General features: G+C 38.7%; 2 protein-coding genes and 1 long non-coding RNA gene across 10 annotated transcripts; 2 read left to right on the top strand and 1 right to left on the bottom strand.

Moving 5' to 3' along the window:
* Positions 1-666: 666 nt before the first annotated feature.
* LOC133714258 (uncharacterized) lies at positions 667-6,773 on the top strand. 3 transcript variants are annotated; one of them, XM_062140340.1, is made up of 17 exons: positions 1,249-1,389; positions 2,184-2,356; positions 2,463-2,584; positions 2,686-2,774; positions 2,857-2,892; positions 3,012-3,102; positions 3,221-3,263; positions 3,363-3,463; positions 3,571-3,635; positions 3,819-4,315; positions 4,425-4,503; positions 4,620-4,760; positions 4,865-5,433; positions 5,550-5,685; positions 5,770-5,838; positions 5,950-6,084; positions 6,177-6,773. In XM_062140340.1, exons 3-17 carry the CDS (start codon positions 2,476-2,478, stop codon positions 6,288-6,290), a joined length of 2,274 nt encoding a protein of 757 aa, XP_061996324.1. In that variant the 5' UTR covers positions 1,249-1,389; positions 2,184-2,356; positions 2,463-2,475; the 3' UTR covers positions 6,291-6,773. The 3 variants fall into 3 exon arrangements, with proteins under 3 accessions (XP_061996323.1, XP_061996324.1, XP_061996325.1); XM_062140341.1 differs by having other exon boundaries at positions 2,184-2,378; XM_062140339.1 differs by lacking the exon at positions 2,184-2,356 and having other exon boundaries at positions 667-1,389.
* Positions 6,774-11,474: 4,701 nt separating this feature from the next.
* On the top strand, positions 11,475-16,124 carry LOC133714261 (F-box protein At5g52880). 6 transcript variants are annotated; one of them, XM_062140345.1, is made up of 9 exons: positions 11,475-11,720; positions 12,071-12,225; positions 12,335-12,419; positions 12,511-12,680; positions 12,923-13,071; positions 13,397-13,526; positions 14,684-14,815; positions 15,060-15,628; positions 15,718-16,124. In XM_062140345.1, exons 1-7 carry the CDS (start codon positions 11,536-11,538, stop codon positions 14,698-14,700), a joined length of 891 nt encoding a protein of 296 aa, XP_061996329.1. In that variant the 5' UTR covers positions 11,475-11,535; the 3' UTR covers positions 14,701-14,815; positions 15,060-15,628; positions 15,718-16,124. The 6 variants fall into 6 exon arrangements, with proteins under 6 accessions (XP_061996329.1, XP_061996330.1, XP_061996332.1 ...); XM_062140346.1 differs by having other exon boundaries at positions 15,031-15,628; XM_062140348.1 differs by having other exon boundaries at positions 14,684-15,271; positions 15,600-15,628.
* A 465-nt stretch (positions 16,125-16,589) lies between these two features.
* On the bottom strand, positions 16,590-20,096 carry LOC133717224 (uncharacterized). Its single transcript, XR_009849473.1, has 3 exons — positions 19,783-20,096; positions 17,299-17,930; positions 16,590-17,186 (listed from the first exon to the last, which is right to left on the bottom strand). It is a non-coding gene; the product is annotated as an uncharacterized LOC133717224 (long non-coding RNA).
* Positions 20,097-20,656: the final 560 nt, after the last annotated feature.

Genomic DNA, 20,656 nt, shown 5'->3' with positions numbered 1-20,656 from the left:
CTCATGCGGAGTCGGCAATGGCCAGTCCGACGACGGCGTAGGGGCACGCCGCCAGATAGGGGTGAAACCCTACTATCTTTCTCTCAGGCGCGTGCGGCGCGTTCTCCCAGTTAAAAACGTTTGGTATCTTTATATAATTAGAACTTTTGAGCTGTACTATTCTGACTGTTTCATTAATACAATTAATAAACTTTTGCTAAGCATCATAATCATAGTTTTCCTACATTTGGTTGGAAACAAGGATAAGCAATGCTAGTTAATGTATAGCTAAAATGGACAATGACAGTTAAAACATCGAGTACGAGCCCACCATGGTAGGTATAGTTGTATATGGCCAAGAAAAATTTGGAAGAACATGCTTCTAATTTTGGTTGTTGGATCCAACCAATATACAACTCAGAGCTATGTATGGCTTCAATTATTATCTCAACGACAAAATAGAACTCTCAGTTCAATGCATTGATCCCAAACACATACTTAGATCTCATAGATGAACCTAAAATAATGAGCAAGAACAAAAAGGCGGGTAAACTTCATAAACTCATATTTATAGTAATAGTAAAATGAATCTTGTGGAAAAATGGTAGTTTGAAAAAGAAAGCAAATTTATTGACATAATTGTATTCCTTACTTAATCCTTAATTGTAGGAACTTTTCTTGTGAATCAAGTAGCCTGACATGTATACAAGGCTGAATATTTGATATTATTTGTAGTGTGAATTATTCTTTGTAAAGCAAAAGAGAAAAGAAGAGGGAAAAGGCAAAGCTGCAAAGCCCCCAGATTTGAGGTGTCACGGGTGAGTCAAATTGAGGTGAGAAAAAGAATTCATGGAGTCGTTTTCATGTGGTTTTCTTTTCTTGGGGAGCATTTAACGTCCATTAGTATTATGGCATGCTATAAATAGCAGACCAGGAGAATGAAGAAGAGGTACAACACCACCACCATCATTAAGCAAAACTCAATAACCAAAATTAAGGTTCTCATCTTTTCCTCATTGTGCAACATCAAATCCCACCAACCTCAAAGTTGATGAATCTGATAGCATTTGGCTGAAACAAGAACAGAGTTTGGATCTTTGTTTGGTTAATTGGTTTTGAGGCTAAAGTACAGAGCTTGGTTGAGAAAGGTGGGATTGGAATTGGCTTGTTGGGTTCTTCATCAAGATTGGTGATGGAGCAGAAGCACATTCTGTTGTCTGCTTTGAGTGTCGGGGTTGGAGTTGGAGTGGGTTTGGGGTTGAGTTCCGGCCACGCAGTGAGTAAATGGGTGAACGGAAACTGCTCGTCCGATGAGATGACGGCGGAGCAAATTGAGCAGGAGCTGATGAGGCAGGTTGTGGATATGAGAGACAGTAAGGTTACATTTGAGGAGTTTCCTTATTATCTAAGGTAATTGCAGAAATTTTGTGCTGGTTTTGTGTCTAATTATCCAAGTAGCAAGTAGAATGTCATTAAGGTTCAGTAGTTTTGATCAATTTTGTAAGAATATGATCATTAAGAAAATGATCAAGTATATGCTATAAGATCCTCTGCACAAGTTTTCATCTCTTTCTTTACTTTCTGGGTAAAAAGTTTTTGTTGACATGAATCTTTGACTAATTAGATACTTTTAATCTTATAGATTTTGTTATTAGTAGGAAAGTGGTTTGAATTTGTTGCTTTTGTTTTTTAAATCCAAGTTTTGGCTGTATGGACGCTCAGCTTTCTGCTCTGAATATGTTAAATGCGTTTTAAGCCGTGTTTTTCTGATCAACCTATCAAGGGACATCTCTCAAATTATCCAAACAAGTTGATAGAAGAACAAAATTTGAGGCCTAAAAGCACATAGATCTGTTTGTCCCTTTTGTCATCCTCTAAAGAATTACAGGAGATTGGTAGGAAATACCATTCCGGCATAATATAAAAGTTATGACTGTTTCAAGTCTAGGATTCATTCAGCTTCATTCAAATAATAACATATCTGCAATATGATTATCTGCTTTGTGATTTCATGTTGGATATAGTTCTCCACTGAGTATCATCGTGAGTACTTTTTCTGTAAAGCATATCAAAGTGGTCTGATCTTCTCCTGAAACTTGCCCCCTTACGTGTATTCTTTAAAGAAGGCATTCCTATGTATGACAGCAACAGTAAATGATAGAAGCTTGTGAGTCTCACTCTTTGCATCTTCTTCTGCGTTCTAGTTCTGGTGAAACCGTCTTAAACCTTTGTGCAAGTGGGAGGCATATCATTTTGCTGTGAAAACCTCAGTTCATGGGAACCATCTTTCTGATTTTCATGGCATACACCCTTGAAGAAAGTTATGTGTCCGTGTGGACTTTGGAGGTCCAAGATGGACCATCTTTGAAAGTCCAAAGTACTTCCATATCTTCCTAGTTGTATAATTCTGAAACATGAGCTTGTATTGATGCAATATTTTCTGCTTATTTTTACAATTGTTGGTTTTATGATGGCAATGACAGGGAAAGAACTCGGATGTTATTAACAAGTGCTGCATATGTACATCTGAAACACTCTGACTTATCTAAACACACCCGGAACCTTTCACCTGCAAGCAGAGCTATTTTGCTATCAGGACCTGCAGGTATGCTATTTGACATCTGATGTTTCTATTTTGCATTGACATTCTTCTGCCTCATTTTTTTTTCCTTTGAGCCAATCTAACTGCATGTTTAATTCCTACAGAACTTTATCATCAAATGCTCGCCAAGGCTTTAGCTCATCTCTTTGAATCGAAGTTGCTGTTGTTGGATGTTACTGACTTTTCAATGAAGGTAACTATTTGCAGCTTTACTCTCCAATAAACTTTGGCTCATCATACAGTTATACTTATATGCCAATTTTTTCATTTTACAGATGCAGAGCAAATATGGGTGTACCAAAAAAGAATCAGTAAGCACTCTCTGCTCTTCATGTATCTCTGTCACATTGTATTACAATTCTGTTGAATGGGAGATTTTACCAATTAGTTCAGGTGGAGTTTTCCCTAATTAATTTTCTACCTATTGTAGTTTAAGAGGCCCATCTCAGAGGTAACATTGGAGCGGATGTCTGGATTGTTTGGATCCTTCTCAATCCTCCCTTCAAGTGGAGAGACTAAAGGTATGAAAGGAAACAATGCTCCTATTCTCGAGTCTCATCTCATATTCATATCCTCAGTTGAGTGACAATTGGTTATGTCTATACTCTACAGTTCTTATTGTGATTTATTTGCTTGCAGGCACCTTATTACGGCCAAGCAGTGCTGCAGATCTCATATCAAGGTATATAGTGATGGGTCTCTTTCGATTGTTAAGGTAAATGTGCCACAGTGGCTCCATGTAACGTATCGTTTCTAAAGCATCACTACTTTATAACTGCAGGAGTTCTGAAGGATCAACTAACCGTAGGACACTTAAAAGAAATGCCTCTTCTGTATCTGATATCAGTAGCATCAGTTCCAAAAGTGCTTCCACAAATTCAGGTTTCTTCATACAGTCTAGTACTATTAAGTTCTACCTCTTCTAAAATAACTACTTAGGTAAGTGCTTCAAAAATTATCCTTAATTTGCATTTCTTTTGCTTTTCCAGCTCCTCTCAAGCGAATGAGTAGCTGGTGTTTTGACGAGAGACTTTTTCTACAATCACTTTACAAGGTAATGTCATAACACACATTTTGTGAATGTTGGGCAGATGTGCTTCATTTATGAATATAAGTGTTTCCTTTGTGAATGAAAACCTTAAGTTAATATAGACTGTAGACTGGATATGTACAACTTCCAAATATCTAGGTATGGTACTGGTATAGTTCTAAATGTAGGAATATATTTTCCTTGCAGGTCTTAACGTCCCTATCAGAAAGTGGCTCGATCATTTTATACCTCAGGGATGTGGAGAAGCTTTTTCTCCAATCAGGACGGTTATACAATTTGTTCAGTAAAATGTTGAAGAAACTATCAGGATCCGTGTTAATACTTGGTTCCCGAATGTTAGATGCTGAAGATGATTGCAAAGAAGTAGATGAGAGGCTTGCTGCTTTGTTCACTTACAATATTGAGATCACCCCACCTGACGATGAGACTCATCTCGTCAGCTGGAAAGCCCAACTGGAAGAGGACACGAAGAGGATCCAGTTTCAAGATAATAAAAACCACATAGCTGAGGTACTTGCAGCAAATGATCTTGAATGTGATGATCTTGGTTCAATCTGCCATGCAGACACAATGGTTCTCAGCAATTACATAGAAGAAATCGTAGTTTCAGCGATATCGTATCATTTGATGAAAAACAAAGATCCAGAGTATCGTAATGGAAAGCTTGTTATATCATCAACGAGGTACATACCAACTTTCTATGTGCATGATTTCTCAATAATATAGTTTTCTTGGTTATATCTTGCTGCAAATAAACAGCTCTATCTCATTACTAGTCGGCATGTGAAACAGTTTGTCCCATGGGCTGAGTATATTCCAGGAGGGAAAATGTGGCGACAAAGATTCTCTGAAACTGGAGGCGTCCAACAAGGTCTTTATTTTATCTTATTTTCACTTCTTGATATTTTGCATCTCAATAATTGGACTAAAGTTGAAGTACTATTAACCATCAATGTCTTAATGATTTATCATTTGTTCTCAATTTAGGAAACTGAGGGGGAAGAGGCTGTCAGTGCAAAGACTGAATCGAAGTCTGAAACAGCGGAGAAATCTGACACCAAAAATGAAGCAGAGAAATCTGGTTCTGCAGCAAAGAAGGAAAGCGAGAATCCACCTCCACCAAAAGTTGTAAGTTCAAATCCTTCAGTACTATAATAAAATCCCCCTGGTTAAGAATACATATTCCCTCCATTTATTCTCTGTCTCATTGAATTTTCATGGTGTTGGTGCAGGAAGTTCCTCCAGACAATGAATTTGAGAAGCGGATAAGGCCAGAGGTTATCCCTGCAAATGAGATTGGAGTGTCCTTTGCAGATATTGGTGCATTGGATGAGATTAAAGAATCACTTCAGGAGTTAGTCATGCTCCCTCTTCGAAGACCAGACCTTTTCAAAGGAGGGCTCCTTAAGCCTTGTAGAGGCATACTGCTTTTTGGCCCTCCTGGTACTGGAAAAACAATGCTCGCAAAGGCCATTGCAAGTGAAGCGGGAGCAAGTTTCATCAACGTCTCCATGTCAACAATCACTTCAAAATGGTTTGGAGAAGACGAAAAGAATGTTCGAGCTCTCTTCACACTAGCAGCAAAGGTCTCGCCAACTATTATCTTTGTCGATGAGGTTGACAGCATGCTTGGGCAGAGAACTAGAGTTGGGGAGCATGAGGCGATGAGGAAGATTAAAAATGAGTTTATGGCCCACTGGGATGGACTCTTGACAAAGTCTGGAGAGCGTATACTTGTTCTTGCTGCAACCAACAGGCCATTTGATCTTGATGAAGCAATCATTAGGCGTTTTGAGCGCAGGTAGATGTACATGCATATTCATGTTAAATTCCGAATTCTTGTCATTCTTTTTGTTGGTGAGCTTGAAACAAATAGCTTTATGGTGCTAATTTGAACCTTTTTATTGTGTTGAACAGAGTCATGGTTGGCCTTCCCTCTGTTGAGAACAGGGAAATGATCTTGAAAACTCTTCTTGCAAAAGAAAAGGTCGAAGATTTAGACTTCAAGGAGCTCGCATCCATGACAGAAGGATATAGTGGAAGTGATCTTAAGGTTTGTTCCTCTAACAATGAACTAATTTATTGATGCATAATCCGTATAATGAGCTATGAAACTAATGAACTATTGGAAAAACAGAACTTATGTGTGACAGCAGCTTATCGACCTGTAAGGGAGCTTATACAACAGGAAAGATTGAAGGATAAGGTAACTCTCTTCCCCTGTTTGTATCATAATTTTAATTTTCTTTTTTTTTTCTTTTTTTTTATAATTTATAGTAAGTAGTGCTGGATGATTATTGAAAACTTTGAACTATAGAAAAAAAAGAAGAAAGCCGAAGAAGGCAAAAGCACAGAAGATGCTTCAGACTCGAAAGAAGAAGAAGAGAAAGAGGAGCACGTAATTACTCTAAGGTCATTAAGCATGGAAGATATGAGGCAAGCAAAGAATCAGGTAACTCCAAATCATTTTCTACTTTTTTCCTAAAGAAACTACTATTTTCATTCTTTTGCGTAGATGTTTACATACGTAATGGGGTAATGCAGGTTGCTGCAAGTTTTGCTGCAGAGGGATCAGTAATGAGTGAGCTGAAACAGTGGAATGACTTGTATGGAGAAGGCGGCTCAAGGAAGAAGGAACAATTGACTTATTTCCTCTAAGATTGTGTTCCACAGAAGAATTAAGACACTCATCAGCTTCGTTCTCTCCAGAATCAGACCATGTGATCAGTTCTAGGAAGCTGGAAAGTCCACTTCAAGTTACAGGAACATTTGATGGCACGCAAGGCAATGGGACAATCAAGTAGAAGCTCTAGCTCAGATCCTCGATCAGATGAAGAAAACCTTACAACCCAATGAAAGTATACAATGAGTGTAGAATGTAGCTTACAACTGTATCGGTTTGGCATCAGTACACCAAAGTGTAAGCGAGGGTTCTCGGTATTTATTAAGCCGTCTTACAAACAAATTACCACCAGTTTCTTGGGATTTCAATTAGATTGTGGTATTTGGAGATGATGTGGGATTTTAGAAAATGGGTAGATGAACTTGCATTTGATATGCAATATTTAGCATTTCATACATTGTTCAATGTTGTGTAATTCTTACAGTATTGTAATATAAAATATAAATTTTAGTCGTGTAGATTTTGCCTTTTTTGTCATATGAAGTCGAGCATTTTATCAATATGCAAAAACACCAGAAAATATCAACACAGAATGCCCAAACTCATGAATTTTCAAGTGAAAAACATATAGATTCAAAGAGCTACAAGTCATTAGAACTACATTGACCATTGTCCATAAACCTAAACCCCTAATCCTAACCCTAGACCATAAACCCTGGAGTTACTTAAGACCTAATAAACGACAAGTGTCCACCACCGGCTTTCACAAACCGGGTCATATCCATAGCAGTGCAGAGCAAGTCCGGCCCAAGAGACTCCACCAAATCTCGAACTCGTTCCTCCTTCAGCCCATCCAAAAATCGCCTGATCAAATCCTCTTCAGTCCAACAAATCGGTGATACCTTGCAAGAGAGCGTCAGAAACTCAGCTTCATACTCCTCCAGAGACCCCTTCTGCTTGAGCCGGCCCAGCGAGCCGTTGTAGTCCAGGTAGCCCATTCGTGGAGGCCCAAAGCTGTTGAGAAACACAAACACGAAATGGTCCCAGGAGCCCAATCCGTGCCTGTTTGTCTTTGCCGCCATGGAAGACTGGGAAGTTGAGGTTGAGCGAGGGTTCCAGAGTTGAATTCTGGGTCTTGTGGAGCTCGGCTTGATTGGTTGAGAGGGATTCAAGGGAGCGCTGGAGGTCTTGAATTGAAGGGTTGGTTTGGGGGTTGTGGAGCTCTAGCTCAAACCCTGGGGAAACCATTTTGGTGGTGCTCATTTGGGAATTGAAGCTCTCTGAGGAAGACGAAATGAGTGTCAGTGTGGGTCGCAGTGAGCTCAATTTTTTTTTTTTTTTTTTTTTGAGAATAACCTTGCGTTCTATTTAGCCAATAGGTAAATACAGGTTAAAAAAAAGGGGCTGTGACCACTTACCCAATTTTAGACAGAAAATTGCCCACTTACTCCACCAAGAGTTATTTAACCCCATTTATCCAAACTAACAGTGTTTGACAGTATTACCCTAATTTTAATTAATAAATTACATTAATCTCTCTCTCTCTCGCTCGCTCGCTCCCTCCCTCCCTCACGCTCACGGCCCAGAACCTCGATGCCTGGTGATGATCCTCGTCGCCTCGATGCCCGGTGATGATCCGCGTTGCCGTCATCTCCAGTCACGAAAACCAAACCTCCTTCACTTCTCTGATGGTGGCGATGTCGAGGCCTTCGGAATCCGACTGAAACTCTGTCTCTGTCAGATCCGATTGGCGGAGCAGTACAGCAATCAGAGCAACCATCTCGGTGCCGCGACGCTGTCGGAACCAGCCGGTCATTCGGACCACTACCTCCTTTGGCGCGGTCAAGTGTGGAGGTCGCGCATTCTGCTTCTCTCAGATTGGTGAATGGCTGCGTGGCACTACTGTTATGGTTTCTTCTCTAGCGGCTGGCGTTCGAGGTGGTCATGCCTTCTGGTGTTGCGCGTCTCAAGGTGATGGCATGGATTGTTTTGACTGGCTACTCTAGGATTGGTGTTGATGTGTTGGTGGCTCCGAGCCCCGTGGGTAGGCCACCAGATCGAGGTTTCTCTTAACATAAGAGATTTATCTACTTGATCAGGCACTTGGAAATGGTTATTTGGAAGATAATAATAACCCATTATTGGCCCCCAGTAGACACATTATTGGCCCCCAGTAGACTTTGAAATGAGGGACAGGGATCACTATAGTGTGGTGTATTGATAAGTTACATGTTGTTTTCTGTGTATTAAAGCCAAATTATCTGTGAATCATACAAAATGGTGCATTTTTGGTGGTCTATTGGGAGGCAGTAGAGACATTGGACTTTGTATTGGGGGGCAATAATATGATTATTGGGAGCCAATAATATGATTATAAATTGATCAATTGTTCCTGTAGTGTATTCATTTTGGTTTTGGGAGTTCATACAATTCACTGGACGGCAATAATATGATTTTTGGGAGGCAATAATATGATTACTGGGGGGCAGTAATATGATTACTGGGGGGCAATAATAGCCGGATTCCGGATTCCAATCATCGGTCGCCGGATTTCGGTTACCGGTTCCCAGAAGCCGGAGTCCGCGCCGGCCACTGGTCACCGGAGCACAGCAAGGTGGAAGGTGACTTCTCTCTCTAAGTGAGAAAAAAGGAGAGGGCAAAAAAGTCTCAAAAAAAAAAGAAAAAAGAATTAATTGGGTAAAGGGGAAATAATCCCTTAGAGTGTTTTGGGTAAATGGGGTTAAAAAACAGTTGGTGGAGCAAGTGGGCAATTTTTAGCCTAAAATCGGGTAAATGATCATTTTCCCTAAAAATAAAGGGAAAATGGACTCTAAAAAACCATCTGGAAACTTCTACGTGGACCAGGTTAAGCTCATTAGGACTAAAAGCAAATCCATCATTTTGGGGTTGTCAATGAGTCGGCTATCATGTACACGTTGTATTAAGGTATTAAACATGTCATAGTAAATAAAACTTAAACTCCTTTCATTTGATTGATCGTGTCAAAATTTCAAACTCAAACTCAATTTGTTTATTAATCAGTTGACGTGAGATAACCTGTCTAATCCGTTAAATAAATAGGTTGTGCCATGTTGAATTCGATAACTCATTTGACGTGAGATAACCTGTCTAATCCGTTAAATAAATAGGTTGTGCCATGTTGAATTCGATAACTCATTTAAACCACATAAACGATCATTGCTTGACCCATTTAAGACATTAAGCTGAAAAAGATGTATGAGATCTTGAAATAAAAGTACATAATTTTACCTTGACTCATGTAAGACATTAAACCCTTAAATATATTTAAAATCAATGGACCGAGTATGTTAATCACAAACAACCTGATCGGACCCTTTTAATAAATGTGTAACTGAAGTTATTTCATGTTGACCTGTTGACATGTAAATGATATGGTACCCCAAACAACCCTCAAAACCACATGTTTTTTTTTTCTTCTTTTTTGAACGTTTGGATAGAGGAGGAGACTCAGGTGACGTAGTGGAGATCGATAATTATTTTTCATCTTCTTTTTTGGTTCTGAATGCCTCCAATCCTAGTTTAGGACCAATTGAAAAGGAAAAGAAGTCTTCTTCCACCTTCGAAGTCCATGCAGCACTTTTACTTTCAGGCAGTGCATTAGTTGCGCTATACTCTTCTTCTTCCGGTTCAATGTCTTTATAATCAGGCGTGAAGCTGAACTTGATTTCAAATTCGTGATTCCCTTCAATCGCTATGCGGAAAATGGATGACCGAACAGTCTCGATGTTCATTTCTTGCCCTTGACCGACAATTCTAAAAGTCGTCGCACAAAGGTACTGATACTCAAGAGAATCATTGTTTAGACCGGTCTATACAACACAGAAGTACCGTCTCCCTAAATGAACCAACCTTTGAGTCCTAAACCCTATTAACAGGCACGGAGGATGATACTTGTCCTTTAATATCAAAGACAATGGAGTGCCCAAAAAATGTTGACGCTTGGCAATATCACCATCCTCATCTGAATCCCACCAGAAAGAGAATACTAGAACCAAATTCAGACTACGTGCCAAGGCATAGATAGTGTCACCTACAACCACAGCCCTCCCGTAGAAAGGATAATAATAAGGATTCTGTGGACTAATTTTGACCTTGTGCCATGTTCTGCTATGAATATGAAAAGCCACCGCTTCATATTTCTTTTCAGTTTGCATGGACAACAGTATATATCCATAACAAACGGCATAACCGGTCATCTTGGTCTGTGCCTGATCCAGAGAATAATCTGGGAAAGGAGGCAATGACTCCCATGAATCACTGGACGGATCATATCGCTCGAATGATGGTTCTTGAATCCTAGGAAAGCATATTGGTTCTGCAAGATAGTACAACATTCCATATGCTGATATGACAAGACAATACTCCTTAGACGTTTTGGGTGGAGAAATCTTCTGCAGTTCTAAGCTTGATGTGTCGAAGAAAAATGCGTGCTTGGGTGTGACGGGCTTGAGATAATCCCATGGGATTTGATTTACCATAAGATATAACTTAGATAGGCCGCCAAATCTGGCACCATCAAATAAACAGAATCCCTCCATCTTCCAACTCTTATCAAAGAACTTTAATACAGGTTCGAGGATTGGTAGAGTTGAAGGGTCAGTGTTAGGTCCGCCCACAGACTTACCACTCTCAAGTAGCTGAAGTTGGTCAAGTTTGATTTGGTATATACCACCAGTATAGGAATCATCTTGATCGAACTCCACCATAACAAATACGGATTCAGCTTCCCGATTGTTTTCTAGCATCTCCATGTCTAATAGGGTTTTAGGGTTTTTCTGTTAAGTGCTCGAGATCGGTTAGAGAAAAGATAGAAAGGAGAGAGAGATTTGGGTCTGGGATAATAGGGGCTTGAGATGGCTATATAAAGACATTTTACGACTCTCTAATTAGAGATTGGGATCTCCTAATTACATATGGGATCCTCTTCCTAATTAATCTAGGGATTCTTTCCTAAAAAATCTTGGGAATCTAATGATCTGAACGACCAAACACCAAAACTTCCCACTGAAAATTCTAATAATATAATGACGACCATGCAAAACCCTAATTATTCTTTCTTTCTTTTTTGGCAAAGAAAACCCTAATTGTTCGGAATCCCTTTATTCCGATATCCTGATATGGGTCATTTAAGTAGCCCAATCAGCACATAACACAGGCCCAATAAAGACTAAAAGCAGCCATAAATGAGAGAGAATTCTCTGTCTTTGGCCATTGAAATCACAGAAAGAAACTAAAGAAATGTCAAAACCATTGGAGAGATACCAAAAACTTGCGCTGAAAGAATCTTTAGGATCAATTCACAGATACCCTTTAGTCTGCAAAGAGCTCAGCTTAATTCTCAGAGGCGCTTACAGAAAAGTGCCCAAGAATCTCCAGTCTCTTATCTTCCAAGATACCGTCTCCGCCTTTCGTCTCCTTCCTGAGTATGTTCTTCACCTTTTGCTTGTTATTGGTTTCATAATTGACCCCATTTTATATTTTCATGATTGTATATCTGGGTTGTTTCTAATTTTCAATGTTTTGTATTCAAAGTTGAATCTTCACATCTCAAATTTCGATGAAATTGTAAGGCTTTGTTTGTTTGAATTAAATGAAGTTCATCGTCGGCAAACCCAAATTATTAGAATTAAAATGCTTACAATTTGTCAATGTTAGATTTTGTTGAATAAAATGGTTCAAATAGCTTGAATGACATTGGTCAATGCTAGAATTTCTTGATAGGCTGCTTATTGTTTCGCTGACATGATTTTTGTGATTGCTATTACAATGACAGAATGAAGACGCGCAGTGCTGTCTCAGCAGCTCATCTCCTCCTCCAGAGCGTTGAGGCCACTTTGCCGAAGCAAAAGAAGAACTTGGCTGTTACAGAATATAAGAATGCAATGATTGCTCACAAGAGGCGCGCTAAAGCTCGCCAAGAAGAGAATGGTAACATTATTTTACTCTGTACCCGACTATTATTCCATGTTCAAAGATGTAGTCAGAGATGATGTGAAGTTTGCTAGATAATTTGAACTTGTTCTTTCCTCTCCTGTAGTTGCCCATCTGCCACAAGATGTTCTTGTACATGTATTCAGTTTCCTGGATTTTCAATCTTTAGTCTCTGTTGGGCAAGTCTGCTGGTAATTCCTTTTACTCATAGTTTCTTGGTATAATGAAGATCCAAGTAAAACCTGCATTCAACTCTAATGCTTCTTGATTGTTTTAATGAAGGCCATGGAATTTTGCAGCAAGTGATAACCGGCTGTGGCAGAGGCAATACGCTACGTTCTTTAGGGACTCTTACAATGACTTGAATATCAAGGAACAGCATACCAGTAGACAGGTTGAAGCTGATAGTTATACGCTGTTTTGGAGAAAAGCCTTCAAAAGAGCATATAAAGGTGAATCATTAGATGTATGCCTTGCTGGATCTGTTAAAAGTGCATTTTGTCACCGGAGAATCTAAGTTGCAATTTTACCACTAATAAAATCAGCTTAGGAGGACCGTTCCCCTATACCTCTCATAATCCGTTAAATCTTTGTGGTCAAGTAGCTATAGCCTTTTGATAATTTGTTCTCTTGCCTTCAGCTTTCAAATACAAACTCATCAATTCTTACCATTGTATATCTGCTTGGATTTCAGGGAATAATTCATCAAAGAAATTAAAATCCAGTAGGGGATACTGTAGATACTGCAAGACAATTGTTTGGCTCGATAACATGAAATGTTTCAATGACCATATTGGACTAAATCCTGAAATGCAGAAAATTGACCCTGTATCACCTAGTCAGGTATTTTCTATCTTACTCTGTTCATTGTGGTTTTCAAATTACAGTTATTAAATGGGGTTGTCTGAATGTCAGCTGTCTTACTCTTCTATGCACTTAATGGTTCCATGAAATTAAATTATCATCCCATACGACATGATGTAATTGATCCATTCTCTGGCATTACATAAAGGGTAACCGGGCTTGTTCCTCTGTGTTGCGGTAGCTTATATACCGCCAAAATTGGACCAGTATTTGAAGGATCAAATTGCCCATATTTCTAGTTCTTTCGTTGTGAATTCTTGAACCAGTCATCTTATATCTACTACGGCACATTCATCATTTTCAGGTCGTTGACTATCTGTTGGAAGATTCTATATCAGTCAAATCTTCTTCAGAGAGTGATAGCGACAGTGATTCAGAAGCAGGGTCCTTTTCTAGGTTATGGGCCTATCGAAGACCCTTGACCAGTACTGAAGGTATACCTTTCCCTTGAAACCAATTGCTGCATGTATTATGTATAGAGCTGCTCTGCGGCCATTAGATCGTTAACAAAGATTGCCTGTTGTCGATTAGTTTGCTTTCTGGGCATTGGCCCTCCGTGTAACTAAAAAGAGCTTAAAGAATGTACAGATAGTATTAACATTCAGCATGTTTCATTATCCTTGTGTTCTAATTGAAGTGACACTAATTCTTATGAGACCGCTGGAGCATGTTTATATTTCTAGTAGCAAACAATTTTTATGTATTAATGAATTTTTCTATATACTCCAGTAAAGAAATCTTCGCAAAATTGAAAAGACTTCTCAAATGAAAACTATCCCTTGGCCGAAAAAGGAAAGGAAAAGATAAGTGCAACTTTCTAAATAAAAAGCAGTAGATCCCAATGTAATATGCAACCAGAGATTTATAGATCTAAAACACTTATATTCATTAAACTGTGTGCTCATTAGACCAGTTCTGAAATAAAATGCAGAAAGAGGTAATCTAACGAATGATGATTCAAGACTGGACTAAAACCGCAGTTAATGTAAAGCCTAGTAAACAGAATTAACTCCAGCATGGTGTGTCTCTAGTCCTTCTTCTTCTCTTTCACTGGACCCTTGGGTATCTTACTCAAAACATTCGCATCAAACACTGCATACTGCTTCTTAATCTCAATCCATGCCTTCTCAGCAAAAGCATCAATCTGGACATCATGTTTCTCATAGATCACTGGCACCGTGTGCAGCAAGACAAAGGCTGTCATTCAAATTTCAAGACGATGTCAATAACAGAAATGGAAGTTTGTTAAATTTAAATGCAGAAGAACTTCTGAAGGAACAAAAGACTAAAAAGCAATCCTTACATAAGTAGAATAAGGTCAGGAAGTTGAACCATTTGCCAATCACTGACACAATCCACAAGACAACTATAACCTGATAACAGAAGAACACCTAATGATTATGAAATCCCAACAATTGCCTACTTATACCACCCAACTATTAAGGAATAATCAACTTACAATGAGGAATGTCCTCAAATCTCTCCCAGATGCAATTTCCCGCAGAACATAGAACCCTTTGTTGAGTTCAATCCTTTGTTGAGTTCAGTTCGTTTGATTGTTGTTCTTGAATTTCGTACTTGGTGGAAACAGGGGAAATTGAAATGTAAAGGGTAGCTTTTGGTCTTGATTTCGATTGATTTTTAAAGGGATGATGAGGAATTAAGGAGGACTGCATGAAGCAGCAGGTCATTGAGACTATTGTCTCGGCAGAAATGGTACAAGGTTAGAATTCCAAGCCTTTGAGTTGTGATTGTGTTTCTGTTGGGATATTGAGATTAATTAAATCTGTAATTTTGTGGTGGAGATGAATATATGGAATTGATGTATAAAAGCATTAGATTGATTGAATTTGGGATGTCTATGAATTTTATTAATACGGAATTGAAATGCTTCAGCAATTTGTTTCGGGTTTACAGTAGTTGAACTAAAATTTGCAGTCTTTCTTTATGTTTAAATATATGCAAAGGGAACTGACAGAAAAGAAGATGGGTATTCCTTATCCAGTAGCGATCAAGCAGTTTCAATTGACAATGGAGGAAGGTAGAGTTTGAACAACCCATTTCAAATATGTAAATGGATCATCCTTTCGTTTGATCTGAAATTTGATCTCTGTTTTTTGTTCGTCTTTTTTGGCTTTTTAACTTTACGGTTGATGAGCTGCTGAAGAGCACATTTGAGGTTAGACCCTATTTCTCTTTCAAGTTTGCTCGATCTGGGCTCTTAAAGTTTTGAACTTTTGTGATATGCAGCACCAGATAATGAAACCCTATACTCATTACTGTTTAAGCATTTAGCTTTGCTTTTCTTTTGGAAATTACTTACTGCCGAATCTTAAATCAGTTTTATGTACTTGATCTGGGTCTCTGCTGTATTGCATTTTGGGCTTTTCCTCATATTTTGGGTTTGTTAGATTGATTAGCATGAAGTTCATCTTCTATTTTTCGAAGAGACTTGCTGTATTTATTAACTAGTACTCGATCAATTTTCTGGCACTCTTCCTTCTCAGCTTGGTTATCTGGTCAACTTGCGGACCTTGTAAGCCATCAAATCCTCCTTTTTTCAGTCTCTTCTGTGGATAAATATATGCTGCATGTTGCTAATGCAAAAACTTGTCCTATTTTCAGGCTTTGTAGGAAGTGCAATGAAACATTCAGAAGACTGGAGGGGAAAGATCGGAAATGCTTAAGCTTCAATCAAATGTTGTACGAGCACTTAAATGCAGCTCAAGACGTAATTTGTACTTTCTGAATTTATATGAAACTATCAAAACGTTTTCCAGAAAGTGTAGAGTCAAATGACATTAACTTTGAAGCATGGATGGTGAAATGAAAGGCATAGCCTATTACAACAGCAAACATGGTAATCAGACTACAGTTAAAAACTGTAGTTTGATTCATTTGTTGGCCTAGTGCGGTCACGTTTCCAAATTTGTGGACTCTAAACAAAACCCCAAACTCCAAATTTCTGTTATGTTTAAGCTGTATTATTGTTGTTCTACTCTGATTGTAAAGAATTGCTCTTGGGCTTCACATATGATGGTCGCCATAATTCTGTCTTAACTCTGGGTTTGCCATGTTGTGGTGCACACTCCTGTGATGTATATTCTGAGTTAAAACCGACAATTGGATGGTGCTACAGATAAACATAACAATGGTTTAATCTACAAGCAATGTTTATCTCGTGAGGAGGAAGATTGAGAAATCCGTGTTTTTGTTTCTGTATCATAATTAACTTGGCAAACAATTAAGAAACAACTACGAGTTTTGGTATGGTAATATCAGCTAGGGTTCTCTCGGAGTTCCAGAAAAGGTCTATTAAGGTAATTGGTTTAGGTATCCCAGTATCAATGCATATGATGCTATCCTTAATTGGCCAAGGATTCATCAAAATGAAGAGGAACTTGGGGCACAAAGAGGAATCAAGAATGTACCAATCAAGATCATCATTCCAGAGATGAGTATATATTTTCCTTTGAAATCAAAATTTTTTACTGCTCTGAATAAAGAATAACCCAAGAAGAATCAACATGCTACAAAAGAAATGTGTGATTATGTTGCAATAAGAACACCCTCTATTACACTGTAAAATTTGTGTTACTGAACATATAAAGCTATACCGACTGCCCTCTCTAGGCATAGTTTGTTGAAATCCCTTCTTTCCTATATGAAGTGTACTGTAATGGGAACAAAGCTACTTCACCTACGGGTAAGACACTTGGAATAAATTCTCAATCACAGCTATGATTTTTCCTCAATCTTCATACTCTATATTGTGCAGGCTGCAAACATCTCACCGATATGAATCCAATGTCTTTTAAACCATCTCCCTGCATCTGGTTTTACTTTGATGCACCACCTCAAAGCAAATCAAATCATACACCAGCACAAATGGCTCCCGTAACAAAAAACACCTTAAGAAGTAAATCAACTGAATCGGCACGGGCTGGCACCAAATTTTATATCGTAACTTGTGTATGTGTGTGAGGGAGAGAGACGGACCTCCTGTCCAAGAGGAGCAGCAAAACTTGGCGTCATTAAGATGTTTAACATGAAGCCCAATAAACCAAGATCCGACACTGATACGGAGAATATATCTGCAGAACAACTCACAGAATTCAAGTTAGTGCTCTGCATAGTGATAAATGAAGGAACCAGTTTATCGAAAAGAGTTCAGACCAAAAATAGTTTAGCGGAAGGTAGACTCACCTATTTATTCAAACAAATTTGGCCAGACCTTGAGAAATGTAATACATCTCACATGAAGCATGGCGAAAATATTTGTTGGATGCAGAAACATAATTTCAGTATACCATCTTTGATGTCAGCTGCATATAGACTTTTTTGCGTATGCAAAACCCCATATACAACACTATCGCTTAAATCCCATATAATCAAGCTTGTTGAAATTGCAATTCTTCCGAAAAATACCATCTTTAATCTTAATCATGAATATACTTAGCAACTACATATGGATATGCACATATGCATATACACCACCATCAACATGTACACTGTCACTAAAAACCCGTATAAAACTCACAATTCTACAGAAAAGTAACCATATCTTTGATACCAGTCATGACCATAATATGCACCGTGCACACACACACACACACAGAGATTCCACCAAGACCCAAAATTAGGAACATGTAAGAAATATAAACAAAAGCTTCACCCCATGATAGTTTGGTTAAGAAAACAGACTTTTCTGCATAACATCTTTAAATGAGAGTTCATATAGAAACCCAGATGCATATACATACAGACATAGTACTCACCAATTACATAAATTATTTTTTGTAGTGCTTGTTCCTTGACAAAACTAATGATGATAGGAGCTGTAGACAAATAAATGAAGATAAGTTTGAGTGAAGAGAAGAGAAAGAAAACAAAACTAAAAACAAATCTCTCTAACAAACAACACAAAATGGTTTAACTTATAAACATGCATTTCAAAAATACTACCAGCCATTGACAAAACATAAACCTGATAAGAAAATATTGGCTATTAGGAACTCAGAAGAACAACTCACCGGATAATTTGATTATAATTCTTTGATAAGAAGTTACAAGGGATATAATCTAGAGAAAAATGCACCAACAGTCCCTCAAGTCTTGTGCACCGGTCAGTTTGATACCCAGACTCGCAAAGCTATCAATGTGATACCTGATGTCTTATATTGCTACCAACGACATACTTCCGTCAAAAATCGGTGACGTCTCCGTTAAAAAACTGACGTGGCAAACACATGTAGAAAAATAAAGAGAGAAATGACTTATCTGCCCTTGAAATTATTTATTTATTTAGATAAAAATTTTTTCTCTCTCTCTCTTTTTTTTTTTTTGAAATGACTATCACGGTATCACCCACTCCTATTCTATCACTTATCGTTTCCTACCTCATTCTCGGAGTCTTTTCATTCTTCAAGGTTCAAGGTAGAGAAAGTGAGTTTATACGAAAGGACGAGGGAATTGGTTTGATTCAGTTCGTAATCATTGTTGTTTATTGGATAACTGACAACTTTGTGGACTTCAACCCCAGATTCAACAATTGAAACCAAACTTGATGTCGAGCACTGCAGCAAGAAAACGCACAGGTAATCATGGAATTGGGATGGCCTTCACCCTCTTCGACAATTGTTGAATCTGCAATTAAGCTTTAGTCAATGTGATTTGTACCTTCGTTGAAGAAAATGTTAACGTGATTCTAAGGTAAGGATCCCAGGAATTGATGTTATCAACTGTCTGATTAAGTTCGACTTGCCCAGATTTCCAATCAAGCAAGCTTGATATATACTGGATAACAGAAATGAAATCGACCTGAATGTCTTTGCTGGTCTCTAAATCTGATCTGAAGTTTGCGGCTTCCTTTGGTTTCAAGTGAAATCGGAGATGGGTTTGATTGAATATAGGTGAATCGATCGGGAGCAAGAAGCTTACCCAGAATACCAAGACTTCTCAGTTCTTCCTTTCTTTTGACTTCCCAGAATACCAAGCTTACCCAATCGACTCAACCAACTGACCTGTAAACTAGGTACCAGCGAACTGAGTCCTGGCCATGGAAGCCGAGTCCTCGACCTCCGAGCCCGAGTTAGCCGAAAAGGCTTGGAACCCAGTAATAGCCTTGAGATCTTAGTTCTGGGAGTGGTCTCCAAAGTAGGTAGAGCCCTGGTCGTAGATTTGGGTCAGCGACGAGTCCTGGGTCTCCGTTTGGCTATCGCCATAGCGTACCATGGGGTTGCCGAGAAAGTGAATCGGAGTCCTCCGGCAAGCTGGGCACAGATGACGGCGTTTTGCTGAAATGAAGGGCCGATTTCGGGTTTACTTTCGGGTCTCCAAGAAGACTTCAGCCCATTTATTCCTTTTTTATCCTCTATTGATATTTCTATCAATAAAAAATAAAAACAACAAATAAAAAATTTGATTAGTTCTGCCATTTGGGTAAAAAGACATGTTTGTCCTTTTTTTTCCTTTCACGTGCTTGCCACGTCACCTTTTTAACAGAACCGTCACTGAAATTTGACGGAGGTATGTCGTTGATGACAATATAAGACTCCAGGTATCACATTGATAGCTTTGTGAGTCTGGGTATCAAACTGGCCGGTGCACAAGAATTGAGGAACTATTGGTGCATTTTTCTCTATAATCTACTTTCAATTAAATGATGAAATAAGTTGAAGTACAAGTTACGATTTTTTATCACCAAACTTCCACCATTCTGGTTCATACCACTTTTTGACTCCTGTCAAAACACCAGCAAGCAGTAATATGAGACATAAAAAGATCATGAAATTCTTAAGACTGTTAACACTTGTTTCTGAAGTTCTAGACTATACTCACGGCTCAGAGAAAACTTTAGCCATGACGAAAACGCTGATAGGCTGCACATATATAATACTGTATGAAAAATGATTTCAAACTTACGCACTTGATCTAAATCTCAAAACAAAGCAAGGTTACTTTTACTCATTTCATACACACAAATCGTATATTTAATAGTAGCAACAATTGCGACGACCCAAGAAGCTTAAAGGTCTGGAATTTGAATTGAATAGAGAATAAGGCCCCTTTCAGTTAGATAAAGCCAAACTACATTTGTTTTGAGTATTCAAAGAACAAATTGAGTACAGCCTATTTTACAAAACCATTGTTCAGATTCTCAAGCATTTGGTGAAAAGCAAGTGAAGCCAGCCATTGGCAATCATAGGACAAAGGCCGACCCTAGACGATCTCGCCTTTTTCTATCAATCTTCTCGATTTCCATGCTCATTCGTCAAGCCCAATAGCTGTTCCTTCTTCAACACCAACATTTGAATCCAATTTCACCGGCAGTTTTTTTTGGTCGGCTTCGGTTTGGAGTTTGGAGGCGTCGAGGGTGCGTGAGAACGTGAAAACTGAGAACAGCCCTGCTAATCTGAAATCCATATATGTCAAAAGCAATCAGACACGTAAAAAAGTTTTTTGGTCTGTCAGCGCTTGTACCTCACGCGCTGTTAACAGACAGCAGGTGACCCTCACCCGGTGAATAGCAGACACTTCGGTAAACATGAGACTAGTAGAGAGA

The sequence above is a fragment of the Rosa rugosa genome, chromosome 6 (genome assembly GCF_958449725.1).
Source record: "Rosa rugosa chromosome 6, drRosRugo1.1, whole genome shotgun sequence".
Taxonomy (NCBI): Eukaryota; Viridiplantae; Streptophyta; class Magnoliopsida; order Rosales; family Rosaceae; genus Rosa; species Rosa rugosa.
This window is presented reverse-complemented; position numbering and strand designations above follow the sequence as displayed.